This window comes from Tyto alba, unplaced genomic scaffold (genome assembly GCF_018691265.1).
Source record: "Tyto alba isolate M040663 unplaced genomic scaffold, T.alba_DEE_v4.0 Super-Scaffold_27, whole genome shotgun sequence".
Taxonomy (NCBI): domain Eukaryota; kingdom Metazoa; phylum Chordata; class Aves; order Strigiformes; family Tytonidae; genus Tyto; species Tyto alba.
This window is the reverse complement of record NW_024881301.1, coordinates 33,912,386-33,924,038: the sequence shown is the minus strand read 5'-3', so window position 1 is coordinate 33,924,038 and position 11,653 is coordinate 33,912,386. Positions and strand designations below refer to the sequence as shown.

At 54.7% G+C, this 11,653-nt stretch overlaps 1 protein-coding gene across 1 annotated transcript; it reads left to right on the top strand.

Moving 5' to 3' along the window:
- The first annotated feature begins 1,102 nt into the window (after positions 1-1,102).
- Positions 1,103-10,824, top strand: LOC122153929 (complement C4-like). Its single transcript, XM_042797878.1, has 7 exons — positions 1,103-1,163; positions 1,869-2,011; positions 2,116-2,218; positions 2,417-2,506; positions 2,625-2,714; positions 9,731-9,814; positions 10,811-10,824. Exons 1-7 carry the CDS (start codon positions 1,103-1,105, stop codon positions 10,822-10,824), a joined length of 585 nt encoding a protein of 194 aa, XP_042653812.1.
- The last annotated feature ends 829 nt before the right edge of the window (positions 10,825-11,653 follow it).

The following is an 11,653-nucleotide window of genomic DNA, read 5'->3' as shown; positions in this document are numbered from 1 at the left end:
AGGACTTGTTTTTCAAGGCCCAGAATAGTGGCCTTTCCAAACAGAACCCCTGCACATCACCCACAGCAACCTTGTGGAAAACATAGGCATGATTTGTGTCAAGATAGAGTATGGTGTGATAAGTGTAATTGTTGTACTCTATGTGGATCTGAAATGATTTGTGATCACTATAACCTGTATAATAATTGTGGTGAATGTTGGAATCAAATGGAGACTGTGTAGGAATATAGAGTGTGCTTCTGGCTTGGAACAATGTAACCGCCTTTTAGAAACACTCCCTAGGGCAAATGTAAACTCTCCTTAGAAAACCTTCCCCTAGAGCTGATGCAATAGCTGCTTAGAAAAGGCCCACGGAAAGATGAGACCCCGGGACTTTCAAAAGACCCAATAGGAGGAAAGCACGCCAAGAGGTGGAAACCTTCAAACCTTCAAAAGATCCAATGAGAGGAGGAAACTACTCCAACAGTTCAAATGACCCAATGGAAGAAGTGCAGGACGACTATCTGATGGAAAGGGATTGGTCGAGACGCTGGTGAAAGAGTATAAAAGACATTGCTTTTAGAACTGAGTGTGCATTGTGGCAGAGTTGAGGCTCTCCACGCACCCAGCGCGGCTTTGCCTATTGCTTCTCACCCTGAATTGATTGAACCCAAATAAAATTATATGCTTTTTATAAAGATTGGCTTCATTCATTTGTATCAGCGGGACTTCCTGTGTGCCAGGGTGGGGCTTCCTGTTTCAGCAGGCTTGGGGGGGGGACTTCCTGGTACTGAGTCTGTCTGGGTGGGACTTCCTGGGGCTATAGTGGGGCGGGATTCTCCATTCACAGGGCTTGGGGAGGAACTTCCTGTTTGGCCTGGAAATAGGGGCGGGGCTTCCTGTTATGCCTGTGGAAGGGGGTGGGTCTTCCTGTTCCGCTTGGGAGAAGGGGCGGTACTCCCCATTCTGCCTGGAGATGGGGGCGGGGCTTCCTGTCATGCCTGGACAGGGAGGTGGGGCTTCCCATTCCCTGGCAGGGCGGGGTGTGGGGGTGTGGTGTGTGGCTCCGCCCCCTGAGGGGTTGTCCTGGCACAGGCAGGAGGCGGGGGTGGAGCTGTCGGGAATGGCCATGGCCGAGATGTCCCTGCTCAGCGGCTTCAGGCCCCATCGGCTCGACCTCGATGGTACGGGCGGGGGGGTTGGGGTGGGGGGTTGGGGTGTTCGAGGGTGTTGGGAGTTGGGGGTGTTGGGGGTGTTGAGGTGTGTTGGGGGGTTGGTGTTTGTTGGGGTTTCTTGGGGTGCGTTGGGGAGTGTTGGGGTGTTGGGGGTGTTGGGGGTTTTGGGGAGTGTTGGGAGTTTTGGGGTGTTGGGGGTGTTGGGGGTGTTAGGGTGTTGGGGTGTTGGGGTGTTGGGGTGTTGGGGGTGTTGGGGTGTTGGAGTGTTCAGGGGTGTTGAGGGTGTTGGGGTGTTGGGGGTGTTGGGGGATGTGGTGGTGTTGGAGTGTTGGGGGGTGTTGTGGGGGGGGTGTTGGGGTGTAGGGGTGTTGGGGGTTCTTGGGAGGTGTTGGGGTGTTGGGGGTGTTGGGGGTGTTGGGGGGCTGAGGTTTGTTGGGGTTTCTTGGGGTTTCTTGGGGGGTGTTGGGGAGTGTTAGAGTGTTGGGGGTGTTGGGGGTTGGGGTTTCTTGGGGTTTGTTGGGGGGTGTTGGGTGTTATTGGGGTATTAGGGGGTGTCTGGGTTGTTGGGGGTACTGGGGGTGTTGAGGGGGTTTGGGGATTTTGGGGTGCTGGGGGGTGTTGGGGTCTTGGGGTGTTGGGGGTGTTCAGGGGTGTTGAGGGTGTTGGGGTGTTGGGGTGCGGGGGGTGTCAGGTGTTGGAGTGTCGGGGTGTCAGGGTGCGAGGGCACAGGGGGTGTCAGGCATCGGGGTGCACTGTTGGAGTGTCACCATGTTCCCCCCCGGCTGCGGGACGTGGTCGATCGCTGGATCAGCCACTACGAGCTCAGCAGGACGCGGCTGGTCATCTACCTTGACGAGGTGGGGCACCCCCAGCCCCTGTCCCCTCTGTCCCCCTGTGTCCCCCCGTGTCCCCCCCCGTGTCCACCCCCCTGTGTCCCCCCACATCCCCTGTGTCCCCCCAGGTCCCCACGCGGCGCCAGTGCATCAGCTTCGGGGCCACCCAGGAGGTGGTCCTGGGGCAGATCCAGCCGGCCATGGCGGCTATCTACGACTACTATGAGCTGGGTGGGTGTGGCCAGAAAGGGGTGGGCGTGGCCATATTGAATTGGCGTGGCCAGAATGGGTGGGCGTGACCAGAAGGATGAGGTGTATTTGTGGGTGGGCTCTGGGTGGGGGGCAGAGCTCTGCTGTGGGTGGAGCACTAGTGGGTGGGTCCTGGGGCAGGGTGGGGACATGTCTCCCCACTGACTCCATCCCCTCCAGCTCAGCACTGCACTGTGTCCTACAGCGACCCCCACAGGAGCAGTGTGCCACCCACCCTCTGCTCCTCCCAGCTCTACCTCTGCGCCCAAGGTGGGACCACGGCAGGGGGGACCCCGAAATCTGGGGGGACACCCCGATATCTTGTTGGGGGGAGAATTGGGGGGGGTGCAGGGGTTTCAGCCTGCGATGCACCTCCCCGCCCCTCCAGGCGTGTGCCCCCGCCTCTGGCGGGCATTGCCGGCCCTGATGCTGGGCGATCACCTGGACTTTGCCTGCTACAGCCCCCACATCAACTATGGTGACCCTTGACCCCGACCTTGACCCCTGACCCCAGCGCCCCAGTAACCCCTTTGACCCCAGCGAAGCCTGACCCCTGACCCTCATGACTCCTCCAAACCTCAGGAGCCTCCTTGACCCTCCAACCTCTGTGACCCACTGTCCTGGTTCAGGCTGGACGAGAGTTCCTGTTCGTTTTAGTAGCGGGAGGAGCTGCAGCCCCCTGAGACCCCAGGGGCTCCCCAGGCCCCAGTGCCCTCACCTGTGTGCGGGGGTGGGGGGAGCACAGCTGGAGGGCTGGGCCGGGATTGGCCGATAGTCCATGTCACGTGACATTATGCTCACCATATAAAGGCAGGAGAGGGCTGGGAGAGGGGCCACTTCTGGGAGTGGGGCTGTGGGGCCTGTGTGTTTGGGATTGCTGGCTGGGAGCAGGCGGGTGTGGGTCGGCGGGTGGTGAGCAGCTGTATTGTACATTACCTGCTGATACTGCTGTCAGTGTATTATTCTGTTACTATTATTAAACTGTTTTTTATCTCAACCCACGAGTCTCCCTTTGCCCCTCCGATTCCCTCCCCATTCCCAAGTGGGGGGAGGGTGGGTGAGCGGCTGTGTGGCGTTTAGCTGCTGAGTAGGCTCAAACCACAACAGTCCTTTTTGGCGCCCAACGTGGGGCACGAAGGGTTGAGATAATAACAGATTTGATCTGTGGGTACTATCAAGTTTGTTATAATGCCGACTGCCCATCCTGTTATAATGTCATTTGCTTGGCTCCTAAAATCGTGGGATTTGTTGCTGCAGTTGTGTTATACATCACATTACTTAACATATGTAGTCCCCATGTCGTTGCTTATTACCCGTGGGAATTGGATTAAGATTTTTGCCTTGCTGTATTATGTAACTCTAATTTATGGCATGATAAAATCTTCGGTCCTGGGAGTTATGGGGCACCTACTGGAGTGGGTTAGTAACTATACCCTCCACCTTTTCTCCTCAGAAAGCCCACCCAAGGGGGAGATACCTTTTTCCATCTTCCCCTTCTCCAAGCTACTTGCAAGTATACTTGAGAATGCTGAGAACTCTGAATATCCATGGAATGCTCATATTAATGTTGTTGTCTTGTTTCTGGAAGCTGTAGTGTTCCTGACTGTGGTTCAGGTTCTGTTTCGGGTTAAGCAACTGTTTCTGAATACCAACCAGAGGTCTACCCCAGGGTTGCAGAGTTATGAGTGGTTGGGAGTGTGGGGTAGCATGGGCAAGTACCTAGGACAGTGGGGACCTCCAATGTTTTGGAATTTCACCCCTGAACAAGTGCGGGATCCTGAGAAATTAGTAAAATATTCAGAAAAGGTGTGCTGTCATCCTGACACCTCAAGAGAGACGTAGATCATTGCAACATGCTGGGGCCTGGCCCGTGGCTACCGAACCCTGCTTGCCACCATGCAGTACCCTCAAAAGGAAGACGTCTCTGCATCTGCGAGCAAAACAACCGGCACTGCAACCACTCTGACACCCCCACCAGGCACTGCAGCCACTCTAACTCAGGCGACCGACGCTGCAGCCAATCCGACCCCTACGATAAGTACTGCGGTGAACTGGAGCATCATTCCACAACAGTATCAGTTGCTCCCATACAGAAGAAGAAATACACTAAAAAATCCCCTCGCATTATAAAAGATGATGATGAACCAGGGCCCTCACAAGAACAGGAGGAGGAGGCAGAGCCAGTGGTAATCACCCGATCTCTATCCCTGAGTGAACTACGAGACATGAGAAAGGATTTCAGCTGCCATCCAGGCGAACACCTCCTTACCTGGCTGCTCCGATGCTGGGATAGCGGGGCCAACAGTGTGGAATTAGAAGGTAGAGAAGCCAGGCAACTGGGATCCCTGTCCAGGGATGCAGGCATTGACAAGATTATTGGAAGAAAGACACAAACGCTCAGCCTTTGGAGATGACTACTGTCAGGTGTGAGGGACAGATATCCCTTCAAGAAGATCTTACATGTCATCTAAGTAAGTGGACTGCCATGGAGAGAGGTATCCAATACCTGAGGGAACTGGCTGTGCGGGAGATGGTTTATTATGATCCAGACGATGCGCTACCCACAGACCCAGATGGAGTCCAATGCAGCCGGCCCATGTGGCAGAAGTTTATACGGAGTGCTCCATCTTCACATTCGAATGCACTAGCAGTATTTGACTGGAGAGACGAAGAGGGACCAGCTACGGATGACTTGGCTCGCCGACTCCGGCACTACGAAGAAAGTCTCTCTTCTTCCATCGTCGCGGCTGTGGAGGAACTGTCACAAGAAGTCCGACAACTCAAAGAGGACATGTCCTACTCTCCACCTCCACAGACTAAGGTCTCAGCTATCAGGAGCAAACGACTCCCTACTCAAGCGAGACGGTATACACCACGGGGGAACCTATGGTATTACCTGCGTGACCATGGAGAAGATATGAGGAAATGGGACGGGAAACCCACCTACGTTCTAAGAGAGCTGGTCCGAGAGTTGGAAGGAAGAATGGCTACAAATCAAGGTTCTTCCAGGATAAGTGCTGCTCCAGTCTCAGCTAATCAGTTACCCAAACAGCGTAGAAGAATTGACTTTGCTCCTGATCCTATGAGGAGAACTTCTGAGTCGTACTTACAAGAAGTGAGTAACCAGGATGAGACCAAGGTTCGCACAGACTGCACTAACCCCTTCATCAACAATGGATACTATGAGCAGCATTAGAGAGGCCCTGCCTCCAGCCAGGTGGAGGAGAGGGACAATCGTGTTTACTGGACTGTGTGGATTCGATGGCCTGGCACATCGGATCCCCAGGAGTATAAGGCTTTGGTAGACGCTGGTGCCCAGTGCACCCTGATGCCGTCGAATTTCCAAGGGACAGAGGCTATCTGTATCTCAGGAGTGACAGGAGGTTCTCAACAGCTGACTGTGTTGGAGGCTGAGGTGAGCCTAACTGGAAATGAGTGGCAAAAGCAACCTGCTGTAACTGGCCCGGAAGCTCCCTGTATTCTTGGAATAGATTATCTCCGGAGAGGGTATTTTAAGGACCCAAAAGGGTACCGGTGGGCTTTTGGTATAGCTGCCTTGGAGACAGAAGAAATTAAACAGCTGTCCACTCTGCCAGGGCTCTCAGAGGATCCTTCTGCTGTGGGACTGCTGAAGGTTGAAGAGCAACAGGTGCCGATCGCTACCACGACTGTGCACTGACGGCAATATTGCACCAACAGAGACTCTGTAGTTCCCATCCACCAACTGATTCGTCAACTCGAGAGCCAAGGGGTGATCAGCAAGACTCGCTCACCCTTCAACAGCCCCATATGGCCAGTGCAGAAGTCTAATGGAGAGTGGAGACTGACAGTGGACTATCGGGGCCTGAATGAAGTCACACCACCATTAAGTGCTGCTGTGCCAGACATGCTGCAGCTTCAGTATGAATTGGAGTCAAAGGCAGCCGAGTGGTACGCCACAACTGATATCGCCAATGCCTTTTTCTCCATCCCTCTGGCAGCAGAATGCAGGCCACAGTTTGCTTTCACCTGGAGGGGTGTCCAATACACCTGGAACAGACTGCCCCAGGGGTGGAAACACAGTCCCACTATTTGCCATGGACTGATCCACACTGCACTGGAACAGGGTGAAGCTCCAGAACATTTACAATACATTGATGACATCATTATATGGGGGAATACAGCAGAAGAGGTTTTTGAGATGGGAGAGAAAATAGTTAAAATTCTTTTGAGAGCTGGCTTCGCCATAAAACGAGGTAAAGTCAAGGGCCCTGCACAGGAGATTCAGTTTTTAGGAATCAAATGGCAAGATGGACGTCGTCAGATTCCAATGGATGTGATTAATAAAATAACAGCTATGTCTCCACCAACCAGCAGAAAGGAAGTACAAGCTTTCTTAGGTGTGATAGGCTTCTGGAGAATGCATATTCCAAATTACAGTCAGATTGTAAGCCCTCTTTATCAAGTGACCCGAAAGAAAAATTACTTTTTATGGGGCCCTGAACAAAAGCAAGCTTTTGAACAAATTAAACAAGAAATCGTCATGCTGTAGCCCTTGGGCCAGTTCGGGCAGGACATGATGTTAAAAATGTGCTCTACACTGCAGCCGGGGAGAATGGCCCTACCTGGAGTCTTTGGCAGAGGGCACCAGGCGAGACTCGGGGTCGACCCCTGGGATTCTGGAGTCGAGGATATAGAGGATCTGAAGCCCGTTATACTCCAACTGAAAAAGAGATACTGACAGCATATGAAGGGGTTCGAGCTGCTTCAGAAGTGATTGGTACAGAAGCACAGCTCCTCTTGGCACCCCGACTGCCGGTACTGGGCTGGATGTTCAAAGGGAGGGTCCCCTCGACACATCATGCAACTGATGCTACGTGGAGTAAGTGGGTCGCGCTCATCACACAACGGGCTCGAATAGGAAGCGCCAACTGCCCAGGAATACTAGAAGTAATTACAAATTGGCCAGAGACCAAAGACTTTGGAATGTCACCAGAGGAAGAAGTGACCCGAGCTGAAGAGGCACCGCCATATAATGAGCTACCGGATAATGAGAAGCAATATGCCTTATTTACCGATGGGTCCTGCCGCATTGTAGGGAAACATCGGAAGTGGAAGGATGCTGTATGGAGCCCCACACCAGGTCGCAGAAGCTGTTGAAGGAGAGGGTGAATCCAGTCAATTTGCAGAAGTGAAAGCCATCCAGCTGGCCTTAAGTATCGCCGAGCAAGAAAAATGGCCAGTCCTTTATCTCTACACTGATTCATGGATGGTGGCAAATGCCCTGTGGGGGTGGTTGCGACAGTGGAAACAGAGTGGCTGGCAGCATAGAGGCAAACCCATCTGGGCTGCTGATTTGTGGCAAGATATTGCTGCTCGAATAGAGAACTTGGTTGTGAAAGTACGCCACGTAGATGCTCATATACCCAAAAATCAAGCAACGGAAGAACATCAAAACAACCACCAGGTGGACCAGGCTGCAAAGATTAAGGTGGCCCAAGTAGATCTGGACTGGCAGCATAAGGGCGAAAAATTTATGGCTCGTTGGGCCCATGACTCCTCGGGCCATCAAGGAAGAGACGCAACATATAGATGGGCTCGTGACCGAGGGGTGGACCTAACTATGGACATTATATCACAGGTTATCCATGAATGTGAGACATGTGCTGCAATCAGGCAGGCCAAGCGGTTAAAACCTCTTTGGTATGGAGGGAGATGGTTAAAGTATAGATATGGGGAGGCCTGGCAGATTGATTACATCACGCTCCCACAAACTCGGCATGGTAAAGTGTTATGTGCTCACAATGGTAGAAGCAACTACCGGATGGCTGGAAACATATGCTGTGCCCCATGCCACTGCTCGGAACACTATTCTGGGCCTTGAAAAACAAGTCCTGTGGCGGCATGGCACCCCAGATAGAATTGAGTCAGATAATGGTACTCATTTTCGAAATAATCTTATAAACACCTGGGCAAAAGAACATGGCATTGAGTGGATATATCATATCCCCTGTCATGCCCCGGCCTCCGGGAAAATTGAGCGGTATAATGGGTTACTAAAGACCATGCTGAGAGCAATGGGAGGCGGAACTTTTAAGCATTGGGACACACATTTAACAAAGGCCACCTGGTTAGTCAATACAAGAGGATCTGCCAACCAGGCTGGCCCTGCCCAGTCAAACATTCTGCATATTGTAGATGGAGACAGAGTCCCGGTAGTGCACCCTAAAAACATGCTGGGGAAGACCGTCTGGGTTATACCTCCTTCAGGTAAAGGTAAGCCCATCCGTGGGATTACCTTTGCCCAAGGACCCGGGTGCACTTGGTGGGTAATGCAGAAGGACGGGGAAGTCTGATGTGTACCTCAAGGGGACTTAATGTTAGGTGAAAATAGCCAATAAGCTGTATTAGATTAGTAACCACACCACCCTACCAATGCTTTGTTATGGCAAACATGAACGTGGATGAAAATAGGACTGGTTCCAGCAACTGATGCCCAGCGACAGCCGCAGACTGTGAATACAGACAGCATCAGATGCATCAGCTCCAGCTGCAACAGAGACTGCATGCCATCCTCCTGTCAAGTCCAAGGACACCTCTGCCCTACGGACTGAGCATCGCTCCTCCTGCCTGAAGGGACTGTTATGACAGATGGAACCTGAAGCTATGGACCAAGTCAACTCATGATACATCCTGCAGTGATGGACCATGGACTGAGGGAATGACATCTGTATGCGTATGTCTTTGACCAAGGAAGAGGATTGTAAATAACAATAATGTATTAGAAATATGGAACATGAGCATAATGTAAAATGATATGGAATAAGGGGTGGATACTGTCCTGGTTGGGGCTGGACTAGAGTTCCTGTTCGTTTTAGCAGCGGGAGGAGCTGCAGCCCCAGACCCCAGGGGCTCCCCAGGCCCCAGTGCCCTCACCTGTGTGCGGGGGCGGGGGGAGCACAGCTGGAGGGCTGGGCCGGGATTGGCCGATAGTCCATGTCACGTGACATTATGCTCACCATATAAAGGCAGGAGAGGGCTGGGAGAGGGGCCACTTCTGGGAGTGGGGCTGTGGGGCCTGTGTGTTTGGGATTGCTGGCTGGGAGCAGGCGGGTGTGGGTCGGCGGGTGGTGAGCAGCTGTATTGTACATTACCCGCTGATACTGCTGTCAGGGTATTATTCTGTTACTATTATTAAACTGTTTTTATCTCAACCCGTGAGTCTCCCTTTGCCCCTCCGATTCCCTCCCCATTCCCAAGTGGGGGGAGGGTGGGTGAGCGGCTGTGTGGCATTTAGCTGCTGAGTAGGTTCAAACCACAACACCCCTGTGACCCCTGTGACCATGACCCCTGTGACCTTGACCCCATGACTGCTGTGACCCTAACCCCTGTGACCCCCGTGACCCTGACCCCCATGACCTTGACCCCAGGATCCCCATGACTCTGACCCCTATGCCCTTGACCCCTGTGACCCCCATGACCCCTGACCCCCATGACCTTGTCCCCTGACCCCAGCACTGGTGGTTCAAGCACTGGCCCAGAGTGAGGTTGGGCCCTTCCTGGCCTTTGAGATCGAAATCCTGGAGGTTCTACTGGGAGGTGGGACTGGGGGGACTGGGAGGGACTGGGAGGTGCTCAGGGGGAAACTGGGGGTGGGGGTTGAGAGGACTGGGGGAAGAATGGGGGCATTGGGAGGGACTGGGTGGACTGAGAAAGGAGACTGGGGGGATTGTGAGGGAGTGGGAGTGGAAACTGGGTGGACTGGGATGGAAACTGGGGAGACTGGGAGGACTGGAGGGGCACACTGGGAGAGGGTGAGAGGACTGGGAGAGGAGCCTGGGGGCACTGGGAGGGGCTGAAGGGCCACTAGAGGGCGCTGTGGGACAATACTGGTCTATATTGGGATGTACAGAGAGGTGCTGGTGGAGCACTGGAGGGGCATAAGAGCACCATGGGGGTCCCTGGGCCATACTGGGAGGGGGTTGGGCCATACTAGGGGGAACTGGGATATGCTGGACCATACTGGGGTGAAGCTAGAGGGGGCCCTGAGTTATACTGGGGAGCACTGGGATGTACTGGGCCATACTGGGGTGGCACAGTGGGGACCCTGAGTCACACTGGGAGAGCCTGAGACTGAACTGGGCCGGACTGGGAAAGCTGGGGGGTGTGTGTGGGGGTGTGAGCTGCGCTGGAGGCGTTACTGGTGTGTACTGGTTGTTACTGGTGCTGACTGGTCCCAACTGGGCGGCAGAGGTGGCCCCGGGGGGCGTGGCCAGGTGCTAGGGCGGGGCAGCTGCCCGCTGAGGGTCCGCCCCCCTCAGAGGATCCTGCTGATGGGGCGGGGATGGACACCAATGGATGGTGAGAAGGGACCCAAATGTCCCCAAAGGTCCCCGAAGGTCCCCATGTCCCCCCCATCCCCATGTCCCCAAGTGTCCCCCGTGTCCCCCCATGTCCTGAAAAGTCCTCAAGTATCCCCAAATGCCCCCCATGTCCCCAACTGTCCTCAATTGTCCCCAAATGTCCCCATGTGCCACATGACCCCAAGTGTCCCCAAATATCCCTCATGTCCCCCATGTTCCCCCATGTCCTCAGCTGTCCCCAAATAACCCCGTGTCCCCAAATGTCCCCCATGTCCCCCATGTCCCCATGTCCCCCCATTTCCCCAACTGTCCCCCATGTCCCCCCATGTCCCCATGTCCCCCCATTTCCCCAACTGTCCCCCATGTCCCCCTGTCCCCATGTCCCCCATTTCCCCAACTGTCCCCATGTCCCCCTGTCCCCCCAAATATCCCCAAATATCCCCAAATGTCCCTCATGTCCACCCATGTCCCCAAATATCCCCAAATGTCCCCCATGTGTCCTCATGTGTCCCCATGTCCTCAACTGTCCCCAAGTCTCCCCAAATGTCCCCCCATGTCCCCCATATTCCCAAGTGTCCCCAAATGTCCCCAAATGTCCCCTGTGTCCCCATGTCCCCAAATGTCCCCCATGTGTCCCTCATGTCCCCCCCTGTCATCAACTGTCCCCAAATGTCCCCCAATGTCCCTGTGTCCCCAAGTGTCCCCAACTGACCCCAACTGTCCCCCCGTGTCCCCCCGTCCCCGTGTCACCGTCCCCCCCAGCCCCCAGTTCCTGCTGGGTCCCCACCCCTGGGTGGAGGAGGTGCCGCCCCGCCCCCGCTGCGCCCCAGCCACGCCCTGCCGCCCCCTGCTGGACTTCCTGCACACCCTGCGCCCCCTCGGCTGCCCCGCCTGACCCCGCCACCGGGACCCACCGGGAACACACCACGAGCCACTGGGACCACGCTGGGGGGGCCAACTGGGAGCCACTGGGAGCAACTGGGACCATGCTGGAAGAAACTGGGACCATACTGGGAGGAAGTGGGATTATGGGGAGGGGGGGTAACTGGGACCATGCTGGTGCAACTGGGAGTTA